This window comes from Kwoniella botswanensis, chromosome 1 (genome assembly GCF_036426115.1).
Source record: "Kwoniella botswanensis chromosome 1, complete sequence".
In the NCBI taxonomy this organism is placed as follows: Eukaryota; Fungi; Basidiomycota; class Tremellomycetes; order Tremellales; family Cryptococcaceae; genus Kwoniella; species Kwoniella botswanensis.
Window position 1 is genome coordinate 17,622,193 of NC_088599.1, and position 18,339 is coordinate 17,640,531.

The 18,339-nt window shown below is 43.8% G+C and overlaps 7 protein-coding genes across 7 annotated transcripts; 5 read left to right on the forward strand and 2 right to left on the reverse strand.

Moving 5' to 3' along the window:
• Window positions 1-27: 27 nt before the first annotated feature.
• On the forward strand, window positions 28-4,849 carry L199_006664 (uncharacterized protein; the record flags this gene model as incomplete). The annotated part of the gene is made up of 9 exons (XM_064892362.1): window positions 28-1,233; window positions 1,292-1,740; window positions 1,800-3,402; window positions 3,476-3,758; window positions 3,826-4,128; window positions 4,198-4,272; window positions 4,346-4,423; window positions 4,499-4,641; window positions 4,712-4,849. 9 exons carry the CDS (start codon window positions 28-30, stop codon window positions 4,847-4,849), a joined length of 4,278 nt encoding a protein of 1,425 aa, XP_064748434.1.
• A 506-nt stretch (window positions 4,850-5,355) lies between these two features.
• L199_006665 (uncharacterized protein) lies at window positions 5,356-6,395 on the forward strand (the record flags this gene model as incomplete). Its single annotated transcript, XM_064892363.1, has 3 exons — window positions 5,356-5,625; window positions 5,694-6,027; window positions 6,154-6,395. 3 exons carry the CDS (start codon window positions 5,356-5,358, stop codon window positions 6,393-6,395), a joined length of 846 nt encoding a protein of 281 aa, XP_064748435.1.
• A 657-nt stretch (window positions 6,396-7,052) lies between these two features.
• L199_006666 (uncharacterized protein) lies at window positions 7,053-8,401 on the forward strand (the record flags this gene model as incomplete). The annotated part of the gene is made up of 6 exons (XM_064892364.1): window positions 7,053-7,084; window positions 7,210-7,281; window positions 7,360-7,394; window positions 7,464-7,630; window positions 7,763-8,037; window positions 8,281-8,401. 6 exons carry the CDS (start codon window positions 7,053-7,055, stop codon window positions 8,399-8,401), a joined length of 702 nt encoding a protein of 233 aa, XP_064748436.1.
• A 457-nt stretch (window positions 8,402-8,858) lies between these two features.
• On the reverse strand, window positions 8,859-9,912 carry L199_006667 (uncharacterized protein; the record flags this gene model as incomplete). Its single annotated transcript, XM_064892365.1, has 5 exons — window positions 8,859-8,953; window positions 9,017-9,112; window positions 9,200-9,385; window positions 9,539-9,719; window positions 9,826-9,912. 5 exons carry the CDS (start codon window positions 9,910-9,912, stop codon window positions 8,859-8,861), a joined length of 645 nt encoding a protein of 214 aa, XP_064748437.1.
• A 545-nt stretch (window positions 9,913-10,457) lies between these two features.
• Window positions 10,458-13,193, forward strand: L199_006668 (uncharacterized protein; the record flags this gene model as incomplete). Its single annotated transcript, XM_064892366.1, has 7 exons — window positions 10,458-10,610; window positions 10,720-10,732; window positions 10,813-11,529; window positions 11,653-11,948; window positions 12,155-12,246; window positions 12,326-12,554; window positions 12,648-13,193. The coding sequence occupies 7 exons, from the start codon at window positions 10,458-10,460 to the stop codon at window positions 13,191-13,193; spliced, it is 2,046 nt and encodes a 681-aa protein (XP_064748438.1).
• A 546-nt stretch (window positions 13,194-13,739) lies between these two features.
• Window positions 13,740-15,198, reverse strand: L199_006669 (uncharacterized protein; the record flags this gene model as incomplete). Its single annotated transcript, XM_064892367.1, has 6 exons — window positions 13,740-13,808; window positions 13,895-13,986; window positions 14,067-14,133; window positions 14,283-14,407; window positions 14,624-14,990; window positions 15,148-15,198. The coding sequence occupies 6 exons, from the start codon at window positions 15,196-15,198 to the stop codon at window positions 13,740-13,742; spliced, it is 771 nt and encodes a 256-aa protein (XP_064748439.1).
• Window positions 15,199-15,679: 481 nt separating this feature from the next.
• L199_006670 (uncharacterized protein) lies at window positions 15,680-18,220 on the forward strand (the record flags this gene model as incomplete). The annotated part of the gene is made up of 5 exons (XM_064892368.1): window positions 15,680-15,836; window positions 15,947-16,191; window positions 16,277-16,349; window positions 16,481-16,848; window positions 16,982-18,220. The coding sequence occupies 5 exons, from the start codon at window positions 15,680-15,682 to the stop codon at window positions 18,218-18,220; spliced, it is 2,082 nt and encodes a 693-aa protein (XP_064748440.1).
• Window positions 18,221-18,339: the final 119 nt, after the last annotated feature.

Genomic DNA, 18,339 nt, shown 5'->3' on the forward strand with positions numbered 1-18,339 from the left:
ACAATCGACGACACGCAAGAGCGAGCTATGTCGACATCAGCTGCGAGCAGACCACCATATTCCACACAACCCACAGCGACCACCATAGTATCTTCGACATCGTACAACTCGGATTATCAATCGAACGCTACCACCCTCACGTCAATTACCGTCCCGGATTTAGCCAGTCCGGGAATAAACAAACCACGACAATTAGAACCTATCTTAGACGCATACGAGGGGTCTACAACCCATTCAACGGAAATGGATGATAGGTATGCGGAAGAAAGACCTAGAAGGGCCAGCATGGATTTAAGTAGAGGACCAAGTGTAAAGGACAGGGCCAACCAATTTGAACAGCAGCAGTATCATGCTTCCGCAAGTAACACACCTAGGGGAAGGCCATTGCCTCAACCACAGACATATGATATGGGTAGAACGAGATCGACATCGCCATTAAGGGTGAATCGAAGGGTTTCCTCGAACGCATCTACACCAACGCAAGCTAGGAGAATACCTGTACCAGCTACAGCGCCAGTAGACAAATTATCAACGCAGAGGAGGACATACGAATTTGAGACTGTTTCGCCTTCGACCGATCGAAACCCTCCAGCAAGATTAGAAAGGGGTAGTGGATCAGCTAAGAGGATGATCGAACAATGGGAAAGTCTACCTAGTACACCTATCAACGAGCTTTCAAAACCTCGTTATCCAGCTACTTCAGTACCGTTAGGAGTGACTGGTAGAGTCATGAGTAGAGAATATTTGGATACCAAACCATTGCCTATTCCGAGAGCAAATCCCATACCTCCCTCGAACCATTTTTCAAGTGGGATGACAGCTGGACCAAGCTACTCGCCCGGGTTAGCTAAGACTACATATAACCCTTCACCCCTCCAACAACATCTTCAAACACCTACTCAACCTACTCGAAAGCGAGCAGCAACCCTCTCGCCATCTCCTTCGTCATACTCGCTCTCACCTAGTCCCTCGGGAGAAAAGAGGAAAAGGAATGGAGGAAGATCGCCTTTGAAGGAAATGCTCAACAAATTTGGAGGAGGTATACAGGCTATTGGGAGAAAGGCAAAAGGGAAGAATAAGGATAAACACTTTTCGAGATCGGAATCGTTTGGATGGGACGATGTGAGCAGTGATGAGAGATTGGGTACGAACGGTTTACCAGGTGGAATCGTCTTCAGCGATAGGATGGGAGAAGAGGAAATGGGAATCACAAAAAGTCCTTCGGATCCAAATGTGAGTTTATCCCCTCGCTGAATTCCACATCTTCCGAGCTGACCGTATAATGGAATAGATAATTCGATCCTCGGCGGCAATGTACCTCATCCCCACGCCATGTTCCTCCGTCGCATCATGGGGCTCATGGCTATCTTCCTGGGTTGTTCTCACACCAACAACAATGCATATAACCTATTGTCCTGTATTCCAAAACCCCTCATCTGGCCATTCGACCCCTCGAAGAGTCCTCTCAGGCATCAACCACACACAAGCATCTGCTCCGGCAGTCCCGTTCAATCAGATACCACAACCTGAACCTGGAGTGACACCAGATGTGGAGATGGCAATGAAAGACTGTGTAGAAGTGAGGAGTTTAAGGAGGGACGAAGTTAAAGGGAGGGGTATACCTCCTGTTCCCGAGGGTGTAGGAACCGAGGTATTGGAAATGGTATGGAGCGATGGATCAAAAAGGTATATCGGGGTCGAAGGGGTGGCCGGCAGATTGGGATGGGTCAGCGCAATTTGGTAAGTTCATCCGCGTACATTCTGGCGAAGTCGTACAGAGTTAACGATTCGTAAACTAGGGATGTACTCTTGGCTTGTAAATCAACTCAACCACCTGCTCTACCCCCTCCTTCCCCTCTCGTACCACCCGCGACCGTATCACGAACTCCAACCTCCAAAATCCCAGCTGTACAACCAACACCTTCATCTCCCTTTCCTCGACAGGAACAATCCGACTTCCAATCTCGCTTACGAGCCCTCGAAGCTCGGTCGGCTGGCTCCTCCGCACCGCCTGTTCAGAAAGTTGGCGATACATGGGTAGCAGGTAGTGCTTTGGGTATACCAACAAGTGATATCGTTGATCCACCAATGGCAAAAGCGGAGCCGTCACCGCTGTTGCCTCAAAAGCGAAACGACACGAACACGATAGGATTGAGAGATAGTGTACAGAGGATGTTCGATCTTGGTCCAGATCCAGACTTGACATTAGAAAGACCGAAATCTGCATATATTGGTTTACGACAAAGTTCCGAGATGTCTGAACGGATCAGAGCATGGCAACCTTCAACAGCATCAAGTCATCTTGAACATTCCACTCCGTCATTCTCCAGAACGAATTCGAACAAATCGACCAGCTCGAAAGCTAATTCGAACGATTCTCAATCTCTAGATCTTCTACCTTATACTCAAGATGAAGATCAAGAGATGATGGGGGTATTTCCAAAGACTGAAACGATGTTATCGTTCGACCCGAACGATTTGAATCCATCAAGATCAGCAAGTCAAGTTCGCAGAGCAGCTCCTTCAAATGTTGTAGGTGCGGATGGAGGACAATCCCAAGCCACGAGAAGATACGGTATGATGTTAGGCAGTAAAAGAGATAATCAACCTTTAACGGTCGTAGAAGAAAGTTCAGGTGTAGAATCATTTTTGGCCAAACCCCCAATGACACATATCAGTCATATAACATTTCCTAAACCTGCTGTAGGAGGTGTACAAATGACTTCTCAACCATCTCAAACTCCTACTTTACCTACTATCCAGTCTGGGCGATCGACCACGTCAAGTGAGGAAGTCAGCGGCAGTGGAAGTTCGAGACCTTCTACGGAGATGCACACTCCACTTACTAGACCCACTAGTAGTTTGGCGACTACCATAAGTGATCCGACGGTTCTGGCAAGATTGGACGATCATTCGACTCAACATCAAACTTTGTCCAGCAAGATTGATGGAATGGATTTTGGTTTAAAGGAAATTATCGATTCGTTAGATGGTTTCGTAAGGTATTCCAAAGAGTTTAATGATCAACCGAGGGAAATTGTCGTTCCGAAACTGTTAGATGATAAGTTGAACACACTAGGATTGGATATTAAAAATATAGAAAATACTTTACAGCTTTCAAATCTAGCCAACAACGTCAATAGGGAAGATCCACTCAATACTAAGGAGCAGAAGATTTCGGAGGTGAATGAGAAGTTGGATAATATAGTTAGACTTTGTGAACATGTATTATCCAAACAAGGGACTTTGCACCAAATCATTCCAATATCGACTGAGATGGGAGATGGAAATGGAGATATGAAAGGACTTGGTGGAAGTATGACGAGAAACACATTGCTTGCTTCGCCGAGTGAGGAGGAAAAATCTGCAGGAGAGGAAGTAGCTCAAATCATGGCTGATCTAGTGAGTCCCTTTCTCTGTTGCTCAGATCATACTTATCCCTTAAGAAATATGTTGACTTGTTGGTGTGTGTCAGACTGGCGGATCATCTAAGAATTCACCGAGATTAGTAGGCCTACACGTTTTGCATAACGATCATACCTCTGCACCACCTTCACCTAAAGTAGAAACCGGATCCACCCTATCCCCACCACTCGACAACAAATCACTCACGCCCAGATCTAATTCAACCGTGACAACTAGCGGTAATGGTTTACCAGGAGAAGTGACTAAACAGATTGGAGAGGTTTTAAATCTCGTTACAGAGTTGAAAGACGCTAGGACATTGCAGACTCAGCAAACTACTGATATAGCGAGATGTAAGTGGAAACCCCCTTATAGGACTAGGACAAATGTATTATTAGCTGACGGTTTGACGCCTCATAGATCTTAATGAATTGAATACGTGGCTTGAGAAATTCGTCGTCAACTCTTCATCTGAACTTTCCACTCTATCCAAAAGACTTAATATCCTCGTCGGTTCTTCGGCCGATGATACCGCTTCCTCTACCAGTGGAGAGGGATCGACGACAAGTCAACCGGGCTTACCGGATCTGGTAGCTGACTTGCACAGCATGATGTCTGAGCAGAAGAGACGGAACGATTCGGAAGGAATGGTTGGTCAGAGGTTGGATGCGTTGTTGGGTATGATGGGTGAAGAGAGGGAGAGAGCGGCAGGGCAACAGAATAGTAAGTTTATCGTGTACTCATAAGCCCTTCAGCAGCTGGTGCTGATCCCAAATTGATGGTATGATGTAGCTGTCGAACAAGTTGTTAGTATCTTGGAAAGACAGAGGCAGGATAATGAGTTGTTACTTAGAGCTGTAGCCACTGGTGAGTTCGACTCTGCATAACACCTTCAAATCAGAAAAGAAAAACATACTGATGTGCGTTATCCGCTTGATAGATCTCACAGCGGAAATCAGAGGTGAAAGAATGAGATTCATCGAAGCTATGCAACAAGCTACATCAGTAAACGTATCCAGTAAGTATATCCCGAAAGACCAATCTTCACTTTAGTCGTCGTTCATCTTATTAAACTTCTCTTTTGGCATATCAGTGCACGTCGAAGAATTCAAGAAACTATTGTCTACCGAAGTAAATCGATCGATGGCAGAATTAGGTCAAATGCGAGAAGAGAAAAAAGTGTTAGAACAGCAGATTAGCGATTTATTCGCCTTGATGGCTAAACATGGTGGAAAGGTGAGTAGATTACTCTTCTTTTTCGCCGCTTCGAGACGACATAGTACTAACTGTTGTATATCCGATGCAGGGCAAGAAGAACGCTCCAGTTTCACCTGCAGCAGTAGCGGCTGGATTGAGAGTTCCACCTTCTCCTGGCGGTATGGCGCAAATGATGGGCAGTCCTGTATATGCCGGTGGGAGGGGACTACCATTACCACCGCAGTAGCATCTTGTTCTGAGTAATTAGTGTATTTTGGGCTTTACGAATATTCAAGGACAATGACTATCTAGCGTCTCATCTCATTTCTGTAAACTTGTATTTTCGTGAGGTATTTTCGTATCAACGGACGATGTATGTAAGCACGTATCAGAAGCCACTTCGCCACTCAGCTTCATCTCTGTTTGGCATCGACCTCCACATTTCAAGAACACCTTTTTGAAGCCTACGACTTGTTCCAGTTGAGTTATATCTCCACATCTGTTGGTGAAGAAAGCAATGTTGATTGCATCAAGCATATACATGTCAACAGCATGCTCACAGAGTAAGTCCAGTGGCTTGCAGTATGATCAAATGAAATCGACACAGAAAACCAAAAATCAATACAAGCTGATTATTCCCATCCCGCAGTGAGATCAAGGTCATTCTGCTCGACATGTCATCTCTTGGCGAATCCTCCTATCCCTAAGCTCGGCGAACCTTCACGCCCACGTCTAAAATCAACCTCACGCCCGATGATAGTCAAGCCTAGAACTCGAGCTGGTGCCTTATCTCAGACGATTGATAAATCCAAAGAGGTCCGACCTATAATACGAAGTGGGAAGAAGGACCTCCTCAATGCTGTGATGGGGGATCCAACCAGCCCCACGAATGATAGATTGGATACAGGTAGCAGGAGACGGGAAATACTCGAATCAAAGCATAGGAAGGGGGGATGGAAAGACAACATACAGACAGCGTTACCACAACCAAAGGATACTGTAATAATGAATCCAGACGCAAGAGTAAGTCTGCTGGTCATTCGCTCATTGTCATTTTCTCTCACTCATTTGCTAATTCACTTGAGTTTCAGATACGAATAATAGGCTTTGATCTGACTACATCCCTACCTACAATATTCAGGACCAAAACCTCCGTATTCCGCTCACCATTATTCAACCTTCGCTGCATCCCTTTCTCTCATTTACCCGCTCGTCGACTGCCTCCATTTCCCACTGAACGACTGAACGAGTGGACAAGTAGCCAAAAGGAAGGATGTATATACTTCAGTGCGATAAGCAGTAAGAACGCGGTTAGTAAATTGGCGGTTGAGCGGAATAGGTCGAGGAGGAGGTTCAATTCTGCTTTGGAAGGGTTGCTGAATGATGATGTTGGGAAAGAGGAGACGAGAGGCTTGGTCAATAATCGTAAGTTGTATTGTATCTTTTTATGCTATGGGAGACATCCTATAGTATAGGAAATTATTCATATGGGATACATATCAAGCGGCTATGAGAATTTGCTATGCTGATACGATGCGATTCATATTGCAGAATACGCATACATAGCATCCCTTACGGCCTCCTTGCACGATGCCCCCTTCTCTCAGATCCAATCTGATATTATCCAAGGATTGAAATATCTGAAAAAGTCACAACCAACTTCTTCGAGTGGATCGACCCCTTTGTCTGTACCGTTACCTTTACCTAAATATATACCCAGAGGTAAAATCAGTAATCACGTGCTTCTACCTACTGAGAACGACCATGAGAATTTGGTGAATAGGATTTTGTGAGATTCCAGAGGAGGTGCTCCGATGATACGGTGTACGGGAATGGGTTTCCGATGTAGTCGGAAGAGCTCAACTTTGTGTCACAGGAGGAGGACAGGTTGTATTTGTATGTACAAGTACTGTTCGTTCATCATACTTCCGAGGGAGCAACCATTGCACAGATATGCAAGGTCGTCAACATATGTACCGAATTCCAACACAGATGGTCTATACATAGATATGCGTCTAGCAATTCGTCTGGTGTGTATCTTAGGTAAAGCAATCGTGGTGCCAAGCGTCGGAAGAATGAAGATTGGAAATACTAGTCGTAGTCGCAGAAGAAACGAAGAGTGGCTGTCAGGTTGTTTATCTGCAAGTTACTCGAGTAGTGTGTTACCCTGAATCACCCATTATTACCAATCAGTTACGGGCTCATCCGATTTGACGGATTCTGTCCGATAATATATCGTACTGCTTAATCTTTCGAGGACTTTCCATTGACCGCGCTCCTCGACTCGGCTCATGAGCTCACTCTCATTCCCCGTGTTCTATCTATTTATCGGTCTCATCATCTTTTCCTGTTTTTCTGTTTTTCTTTTCTTCTTTTCTTCTTTTCTTCTTCTCATCTGCAAAACACAACCATCCAAAAGAGTACATTTAGCAGTCACTCAATCACCAAAGATGTCTTTACCTCAAATCCAAAAGCCCGCTCCGTAAGTACACCTGCCATACAATCTCATCTGTCTCTCCGATCATTTCGGCCGAACCACCCAACCTACCTTCAATTCTCGAGAGAGAACGTTCAGAGTGCTGATATTGAGTGGTTGGCTGAATGTAGTGATTTCGCCGGTACCGCCGTCAAGGATGGTTCCTTCGAGGAGATCAAACTTGCCGACTACAAGGGAAAATGGTGAGTTCTCAGCATTGCGTCACAATTTATGTCAGTGACAATGCCAGATGCTGATTCAGCATTGTGAATGTGACGTAGGACCGTACTTCTCTTCTACCCTATGGATTTCACCTGTAAGCATTTACTCTGTGATCTTCCTGTAGAATACCAGAGCTGATGTCATTTACTCGATGTTTTCATAGTCGTCTGCCCAACTGAAATCCTCGCTTTCAACAAGGCCCTCCCTGAATTCGCCGCCATCGGTGCTGAGGTGATCGGTGTTTCCACCGACTCCGAATTCACCCACTTGGCTTGGTCTCAAACCAACAGAAAGGAAGGTGGTCTCGGTCCTGATCTCAAGTTGACCTTGGTGAGTCATATTTGCATTACATACATACTGTGATCACACAATATAATTAAGCTACTGTCTACATCCTGCTGGAACCAGTGCTGTAACATAAAAAAGAAATGAAGAACTCTCGCTGACGCTCTAGTCTCATAGCTCGCCGACCGAAATCACGCCGCCTCCAAGGCTTACGGTGTCCTCCTCCCTGAGGAAGGTATCGCCCTCCGAGGTACCTTCTTCATCGACCCCAAGGGTACCCTCCGAGCCATGCACGTTCACGATTTACCCGTTGGTCGATCCGTCGAGGAATCAATCCGATTGATCAAGGCTTTCCAATTCACCGATGAACACGGTGAAGTCTGCCCAGCCGGTTGGGAGGAAGGTAAAGATACGATCGATACTTCCAACAAGCTCAAATACTTTGAGAAACAGTAAGCGATTTTCATGTCTAAATTTAGATTGAGATCGAAATCGGAATAGAAATAGATGGAGTTTTATAGAGATATACATTGTCGTATGGATCGGATGGATGTCATTCTTTTGATCATTGAGTCCAGTTCAATTCAATCCAGTTCGATCTATTCCAATCTCTTCGTTTGCACTTGTGACTATTGGTATAAGTGAGGGGAAACACGTTCTGAAGCCACATATCTTTTCTCTTTCAATCTCAACAGAGCAGCGCAAGAACAATCATCATTGAAGATGGAAGTTGACGAAGTCGCCGATAATGGACAGACGGTAAAGAGGAAAGGTGAATCAGCTTCTGAACCATTAGCTAAGAAAGCAAGGAAATAAGCTTGGCATTCCCAACCACAAACCACAAATCAAGCAATTTCTTGAATCCAATCAAGTCGTTCTTTTTAGATCAACTAAACACTCATAGTCCGTCTTGGTACTTCATCACAACACATGTCACTTTCTCTACGCATCAGCAATTGCAATATCTTGTCCGTGCTTGCTACCATTTTAGTATTCAGTAGTTGATGAACGGTCCACCTGTTACATGTATTGTTGTCATTCATGCAGAAACGGATAGAACCATTCAGTTCAAATTAAGCAGATGACTCTCGTCGCTCCAGATGAAACGATGGAAACGGATAGATTGGGCGATATCAATCGAGCAAAACTCATATACCACTTGATTTTTGTGGACGAACGGACACACGGCGTGCACAAGACCGTACCGATGCTTTGTCAACATGATTTACATTCATACTTCGATTGGTCCATTTCCTCTCTGGGAGATATCCCTTTAATCCAACTTCTCATGTTCCAAAGTGATAGGTTCAATCTTCGCTTCTTGTTTTTCACTTGCTGAAGGGAAAGGAGCAGTGGGTATAGGTCCAGCTGACAGAATGCGAACAACACATCAGTGAATGCTTTGAGCGTCTTGAAGCAGGAAAGACTTACCTGGTGTAGAAGGTTCAAACAAGGCTTTCACAATTTCCTCGAGAGAGACCAAGACTCTAGTACATATCGCGGACCATGCACCGGAAGATACTGAGCCTGTGACAAGGTGCAGAATTCATCAATACAAAATATACGACGTGAGAGATGCAGATGATCTGGATATGCTCCTAGTCAGACACTCACCTATTGGAGCACTTGGGAAACTAATCAACCAAGCTACGGGGTACGGCACCCATCCTTGAGGTAACCAAAACACAGGCTGTTTCCTATACCACCAGACCAAAATTAATTTAGATCCGGAGGTGATGATCCATATGAACGATTTGAATTTGGTTGCGAATGATGATTTCGAGGTGTTTATCGTGTTGTCTGAGAGAGAAGAAATGAAATGTTAGATCTATAAGCTCAACTCATCAAGAGAAGGGGTAATATCAGAATATCAGAATATAGGGACTCAGAGATAACCAGTGTAGATGAGATTATTTTCTTGCTTGTGAAAGACAAGCCGACACATTCACTCACTTAGCTTTTCCAGATCTGCCAAACCTTTATCCAACCTCCTCCTGATTTTTGCCCATTTAGCAAACTCGTCCTGAGATGAAGTTTTACCCAACTCTGCCTTATCCTGTAAGATCTGTTTACGCAGGGTTGATTGTTCTTTCGATGATTTGGATAGAGCTATTCTAGAGTATATCGAGAATGCCTAGATGGAGATGACGGGTGATTATCAGTATATTACCTCTTTCATATATGAATTCGAGAACGAGACATAGTCATCCGTGAATTGAAAAATGTAAGAGATGACTCACGATATCTTGTAATACTGTTTGTCCTACCCATGCTACCACCTGAGTGAGCAGTACCACTAGGAATATCAGTAGAGCCAGATTTGCCATCTTTTGGGTGTCTCGTCTCCTATGTTACTGGGTAGCAAACAAGTCTGATATTCGGCTGATCTTAGCTAGCTAGCTATTAGCTACTTGTGCTGGATGCAAGAGGGTGGTATGAGAAAACCAGGACTAGGTGCAAAAGTGATGACGTGTAATGAAGCTGTATTCGGGATAAAATGCAATAAATGCGTTACTGCATAATGTTTATAGTGATTTGTGGCAGATGCAAGGAGGGAAGCAACAGCGAGAGATAAACAAACATGAACAGGATGGGAGTAAAAAGAAAAGAAAGAAGACGCGTGAGTTTGAATCCGTTACTAACTGGATAGATACTCTTCATCATCAACAACAACAACATACATGGCATGGCATGACCTGTACATAGCCAGCAGTAGATGTCTCACTTGAAAAGGCATCATAAATATAACCTACATGACACCACAACGACGCAGATACCAACACAACGCATTAGCAAAGAGATGGGAATCAGAACAAACGATCATTGGACATCATTGAACATCACAAGATAAACAAACATCAATATCGATCGAATGGCGACGAGAGCAATCACGAGATCACAACCACCTACGATACTTCAATTCGATACCAGGAGTAACATGGTAAATGGGAAACGCAAGAGTATGATCACTAAGCAACTTGGAATAGACGAGGATGAACCGGATAAGAAGAAGAGGAAACCTGCTGTAAGTTTGATGTCTGACGATTGAGGAATGAGAAATGTGAAGCTACGGGGTTCATGTCAATGTACTGATATGCATCTTACACTTGTTCTGTTTGACATCCGCCTTGTAGACTAAGAAGCAATGTGAGTTCACATTTGGTCTCTTCCGCATTTCAGAGCACAGAATGTGATTGATGCTGATGTCATCTACCTTCTTGATATAGCCATATTCAAACCCCTGCCTGTACCTATCACCAACTCGTCCGACACCCCTCCAGATGACAATGACGAAGATCTCCATCTACTGCCCCCGCCACCCGAGAGGAAGATCGCCAGGAGGAGAGAATCAACGAGGGAGATTAGGGAAAGGCAAGAATCACCCATACCCATACATACAAATCAACAATCATCGACGTCTTCTTCGAACAGCTCAAAACGGATCAAGATATCGGCTGAAGATATCAGGGGACGGGCCAAATCGATCGATCCTATTAGATCAGCGGTGAATACCTCGGATGATCCATTAGGCGGGATAGAGGAGACGGAATCGATGGGATCGAACAGAAGAGTCCAAGTGGAAGGATTGAGTATACCACTGCTTCAAGCTTCTCGACCATCTGGTCCACGACCTACTTCACCACCTAGAAGGACATTCTCGTCTTCTCATTCGTCTCAACCTATAGCTGGACCTGGACCCTCGACGGCGCAGATGGGTCCTCCGCCAACATCGTCGAAGGGTTTGGTGAGGAAGACGAGACAGTCGATGGGAAGGACTAAAGGGAGGATAAGCGAATTGAGCAAAGAGAGTTTCGTACCCCTCATGGAGAGTGAGACCCCCGTCATAAGGAAGAATCAACAACTCAGAGGTCAACAGGCAAGAAGAAGTTCGCTGGATCATAGAGGTTCGAGAGCAAGTTCGAGTTGGGGCAAAGGTGAGATAAGTGAGTGACGAAAACGTTTATATCATAATTTACCAAGCAAAAAAACCATTCTATCGAGTGTGATATATCTTGTTGGATTTGTTGGATGTTGGAGAAATGCTAAATTTTGTATGTCCTACTTAGCGATGCCTCATAAGAATGTCGATTCCAAATTGTTCTATCGACATATCCCAGTCTCTTACCCTGAACCAATCAAAGCTCGTATGTTGTTAGTATGGTGCGCGAATCGAGCTCTGGAAGAATCACTCAAACCCCCTTCCACTTCTTCTAGAAGAGATAAGGGCAAGGGGAAGGCCAAGGCTGAGATACAAGAAGAAGGAAGGACGGAGGAAGGCGATAAGATGTTGAGAGAGATTATGGATGAATTTGTGAGGGAGATGAATAGGGGAGGAGTAGATACGAGTGTTTTTGGTGCACCTGTGAGTATAGTCTTCTTCTTGGCCTCAAGAGGAAAGGTGAGGCACACTGTGCTGGGAGTAGTTCTTCGAAAGTACTGGGGGAAGCAGCGGATTCCGACATAGGTGTGGATGGTGTACGATGTTTCTTTTGCAGATCGATGACCGCCTGATATCATGGTGTCACAGCAACGTATGCTGTAGATGGCTGACATGTATCCACACCACAGGGTCGACAACCCACCGTAACCGGTCTGAGACCTCATCCCAAGAACGTATCCAATCGAAAAGTTGAAGCAGCTGCCAACGCAGATATAAGGAAGTGAGTATCAGTCTATTGTCTCCTCAGAAGAGTGAATTTATAGAAACATTGAGCTGATACTGGGATATGCTCAAATCAGGTATAAAGGCGAAGAAGCACAATGGCATGCACTCGCCTCGTCGACACGAGCGAAACAGGAAGATGTGATATCTCGGCTGAAAAAGAAGGCTGAAATGGATAGTGAACCCGATATGTCAACGAGCGAGGACTGGATGAAAGATGCTTTGGACCTTGCTCAAGGTATATTGGATCGAAGTGATGATGATATGCTGCAGAGTAAAGGTGAATTTGAGGATGTCGAGTTCAAGGTGAGTAGCATCAGTCTCTTCAAATCAGAACTGCTCCAGAGCGACAAGCAACGAGGAACATAGTACACTGACGGTGTTGTGTCTTTTCTCTAGATCGACACATTACATCAAACTTCTCATGTGGCCTTACAATACGTCTTACAATCCTCTCGATTCCTCGATGGTATATTCTCATCCCTAACTGCAGATTTACGATCGAGAGATAGACTAGGATTACCTCCTATAAACAATGTACCTGACAACGACGAAGAAGGACCTGATACGATAGGTTTGTTATCTACTGCTACGAGATCAGCATCTTCCTCTTCTTCAAGTATCAATAATAATCGTGAGAATAAGAACCAAAAGAAGGTCGATCCGATGGTATTGCTTCGAGCTCTAGCTTTGAAAGAATCAAAAATCCAAAATGAAAAATTGATTGAAAGAGCTATGCAGATCCCTCCTGTGACTTTAACTTCTTCGTCTTCTACAACAACAGCAACAACAACCAACAATGCCAGTAATGTGATTGGAAGTGCTACGCCCGGAAGACAGAATACGTTGGGTAACTCAACGACACCCAGGAGACCTACGGGATTAACGGGTCAGACGCCTAGAACAGCAAGGAGGGGGATGACTCCTCATGGACAGCATGACTAGAGTGGATCAGGGCGATTTTAGTGGATGGTGGAGGATCTAAATAATATGATAATCTTTATACGATCAATATGATGAATTGATCGAACTCTTATGTCTCGTTATGTTCTTTTCGGTTTTCTTTGTTTTATTATAGTGATACGATCAGTCTGAAGGGATGGATAGGGAGTTTACATGTATATAATGAAATTAATGAAACGCCTTATTTTTGATCACTACTTGGGGTCATTATCGTTTTAAGATGTTTTCTCACCTCGGTTCTTGTTCATATACGGTACGGTACGAAGCTTTTATGTTATTGGTCAGGGGTCAATAACAAGATGACAAACATGTTATGCAGACACATGAGAATATGATATATTCGTCATACTGTACAGCGATGGAAGCCGAGCAATATTTGGTAAGATACATCCATTATACATTGATAGGGGCTTCAGATCGATTTGTCATTTCTATCAATTTGACAAAGTCATTTAGTTTGAAGAAAAAGAATTGAGGACGCCTCAGGCATGTCAAACCATTATTTGACGTGTGATGTAAGATGGGATTCTACCAAGGTACAGGTCTACCATCTAATGGTTTACCTTTATTCTTCCTGACCTTCTCTAATTGTTTGGCCTACATGCAAGTCACACAAAATCAGCTAAACTTCGTATAATCCAAAATCCAAAGGAGATCAAACTACTTAGAGAAACGGTACTCACCTTTTTGTTACCTATTTGTACAGTATCAATCTTACCGTATTTATCATCTTTGATCTTTGTCAACCTGATAGGTCTATTACCGACGTATTTGCCTGATGGCATCATGTGGTGTTCGTCATAATCAGCTCAAGCGGACACCAAACACAAGGGAACAGACAAGTAATAAACCCACCATCCATCTCTTTCCATGCTTTTAAGAAATCTTCAGGATCTTTGAAAGCTATAAAACCATATTTTGCCTATAGTTGAACGAAACCAAAGTTGTGTTATTAGCAATCAAAGTCAAACACATGAATCATTGATTTTTTGTGATTGATGGTTGGAAAAGGTGATTGCGATTGTGATTATGATTATGATTTTCTCTCACTCAAGTAAGGGTAGGACTCACCTTCAAACTTAATCTATCCCTTACAACTTTACATTTACAATAACTTGGGTATTTACCGAATGCCTCGTCCAGCGTACGTTCGTTGACATCGTTGGAAACGTCCCCTACGAAGAGACGGAACCATTCTGGTGTGTAATAGAGCGGGTTGGAGTCAGTGACTATAGTGTCGATCATAGCAACAGAAGATGTAAAATAGATAAGTGGTCCACGAAATAGATCCAGTGACACAGGATGGAATTGGACCATTTCTGAGTCTGAGTGATTGTACTTCCCCTCAACAACGAATGAATTGAAGAGTATCAAAAGAATGGTAATGGTTCAGATTTAGACAGATAACTCACTAGGATCCCAATCTACTAAAGTCGGATCTTCCCAAGTCCTTCCATTCCCTTTCCTAATGACCGTTTCCCTCTTTTGACCTTGTACCGGTATGTCAGCCTTTTTACCTTTCCCTTTATCTTTGTTATCCTTATCTGTCGTGTTGGCTAAGTCGGTAGATGCAGATGGGTCATAGTCGTAAGCTGAAGATTGATTTAGGAAATCGGTATCGTAGACTGGTTGGAATTGACCTGGTTGAGCTGCTGCGTAGACTGGTTGACCACCACCTCCTGCACCATATCCGTAGGCTGCTGAAGAGCTGGAAGTAGATGAAGGGGTACCGAGGGCGGCTGATATTTGATCAGGGGTGTATCCTTGTTGAGCGTAATACTATTGGTGCAACGTCAATTAATTACATGTCTTTGTGCTACGACAGAATGGGGAAAAATGAAGAACTTACCGTTGCCCACTTTTGGTCACAAACGACAGAAGATCACTCCAATTAGCTGTCACTCACAAAGATGATATAATCAGAAGATACACTCACAGCTGCAGCTTGTTCCTCTGGAGTATAGTTATATCCACCCTGAGCGGACATCATGAACCTTTTTCTGCACGAGAGAGGGGTAAGGGGTATGGGGTATATTCACCTTTTGTTATTCAGTGAGAGTTGGACAGTCTTTGATAACCTTCGTATGATTCGAATGTCAATTCAGGTGTTATTGAACGAAGTAACGAATAGAAAGAAAGATGAAAGAAAGAAAGAAAGGATTGATGATGGACGAATGATGTTTTGGTTGTTGCCGTTTCGAGTAAAATCCACCACCAACAACGTTCAACACCGGGTTTTATTTCTGTTTGATGTTTACACATTCAGTCATACTTAGTCTACCATATATATAACATTGAAGACCGGATCAGACGGATCAAACAGCGCAAGAAAAATGAGAATTCCAAGGTGAAGAAACACACATTCACATACATACGAAGACCGCTCAGCCGAAGGTCAAATCAATCTCTGACCCAACTACCTCGGTACATCCCTTCCGGATCGCTTTCGACGATACCTTCAACCCAAGATGAATCTCAGTGATGTACTAGGTATAACGGAAGGTATAGTTGAACCGGATCCATATCTGCAATATCAACCAAACTTTGCATATACCTTACCTATCCAATTGTTGGTCAATGGAATTACATTTACACTATTATGTGTGTTATTGATACATCTCTTATGTGAGTTGTCTCTTGCTCTATTCTCCTTACTACTCATTCCTGCATCTTTCGTGCAAGGGATTATATCATCATCGACGAATGCTAATTCGTATTCAACCATATCACCATAGTCACAACGCAATACCACTATCCCCTCGCTCCTCTAAATTACATCCTCCAACTACTCTCCATCCTCACCGTCCTGATATCAGTGATAATCAAGATCGTCGTCATCCTCCAACACTCAGCGGATTCTGCTGATATATGGCCATACGATCTCGACTATGTGGCTGTATCTATCCCTCCAACGAGCTGGAACACAGGTAGATGCGCTGCGTGGTTCTTCCTTCAAGCGCTAAATAATGGTTTGAGTAATGTAAGTGAAACCGAAGCTCATTCAAGCTACACGTAGCACCATGAAAAGCTTACCAATTGATCGTTTATTTGTTTGACGATTGCAGATAACACATATCCAATTTCTGACGATGTTATACCCCTCTCGTACGGAAGCTAGATTAATCATGTTTGTTCTTGGTAAGTCACCCACTGAAACTACTATACTACCCTCTACCACGAAATCGAAAGTTTCAACGTTCTCAGTCGAAAGTCGAAAGTCGAAAGTCAACGCATTGACTGATATCTTGTCTTTTTGTATATATTCATAGGTCCACTAGCAATAGCATCATCCGCATTGGTATTCTCCGCTCTCTCACCTCATCAAACCGTATTAGACATATCCGATGCAATTCGAAACGTATTCAACTCTACGCTCTTATTGATCTTCACCATTTCCTTAGTAATATGGGGTTTCTTCGTCAATCGAAGACGAGCATGGAGGTTTGATGGTGGTACAGCAGTATTCGGATTTGGGTCATTGCTCCTTGCGGCCATTTCTACAAGTTTCAATTTCGTTGCGGTCGCGGAAGATGGGATCGACTGGTTACAGCATTTACTATTCGCGGCTGTATTGTGGCAGATCTGGTTGGGATGGTGGTGGTGGGTTGGTAGTGGGATGGGTATAGGGGAGGTTGAGGTAAGTTTTTTGTCCCTTTTTCTCTTCATACCCGTCTTTGATTGAAGCTCTTGATCAAGTCATTATTTTCTTTTTAACTCTTCATCCAATTTGACACAATCTTATTTATTTATTTATCTATTTCGATCCGTAGGACATCATGGAACGTGCCGAACGGAAAAAACGCAAAGCTGCCAAAGCCGCCTCTCGAGCTAGATCAGCAGCTTCCGGTCCGGGAGGGGCAAACAATGCCAATGGTGCTAATAGACTACGGGCGACCTCATTATCTGGTATAGCAGATAATTTCACATCTGGAGTAACTTCTATCCTCAAGACATCTACCAGAGTAGCAAGTCATGCTTCGGGAACTCTGACCCGGCGGAATACAGCTAGGGATAGGGATAGGGAGAACAATGATGAACATCTCGCTGAATCTGGTGCGATCGAATTAGACGACCTGAACCAGAATCAAAATCGATCAACCCAACAACAACAACAACATGTAGAATTTGATTCGATAGCTCTAGGAAATGAAAATGAAGGATCTCTTACAAACTCTCATTCCCGCGCTAGACCAGGTCAAACTTCCACCACATCCGAAACTTCTTCTACATCCGCTACACCCTCTTTACATCCTCCCAAAAACCTATCTCAGTTATTATCATTCCCTACCACACTGTTGGTGATTTATCTGAGAAAGTTACGTAAAGCTCATGAAGAAGCTACCAAGCAGCAAGCTCTAGCTAGAGCCGAAAGGAGACAGAGGGTGTTCCATGAGGCTTCTCCTCCACCTCAGAGCAGAGAAGGTAGTAGAAGGAATTCCACGAATCCCAATGCCCATGCGATAAGGTATGAGAGGGGGATAGAAGAAGGTGGGGTTGACGATATAGGTTGGGGATTGGGTAGGTTCGGGATTAGAGAACATGAAGAATCTGCTAGAAGACTTAGACAGGCTGGGGAAAGGTTGAATGAGGAGAGGTTGTTGGGTGGGACTGCTGGTGGGAATGGAAATGAAAATGAACCGAGTGGAAGTAGAAGAGGAAGTAGATCAAGATCAAGGGAAGATACACCTTCGCAAGTGCAGGTACAGGGATCAGACGTACCTCAGCGGTTGAAGGAAAAAGAAAATACGAGAGATCAAAGTGAAAGACTTCAAATACAGGGTCAAACGCAAGCTTCAGGCCAGGAAGAAGGTGAATGGGAAGATATAGATTCATCCAATTCATCTTCAGACGTTAATGCTCGGAATAGTAATAGGAGAAGGAATAGATTGACAAGGGGTAATAACCAAGATACCAATGGGAATCGGAATGATGATACGCGTGCAGGATCGGGATGGAGTTGGTGGGGTCCATTAAGGGATTGGAGATTGAATGATAGGTCGGCATTTTGATATATTGGGTTTCACAAATGTACCAGGTAAATTTGTATGTACAGTATGATACTGTTTGTTTTAGCTTGAGATGTAATGTCATATACTATATGCATAACCACACTTTAAGAATGATATGT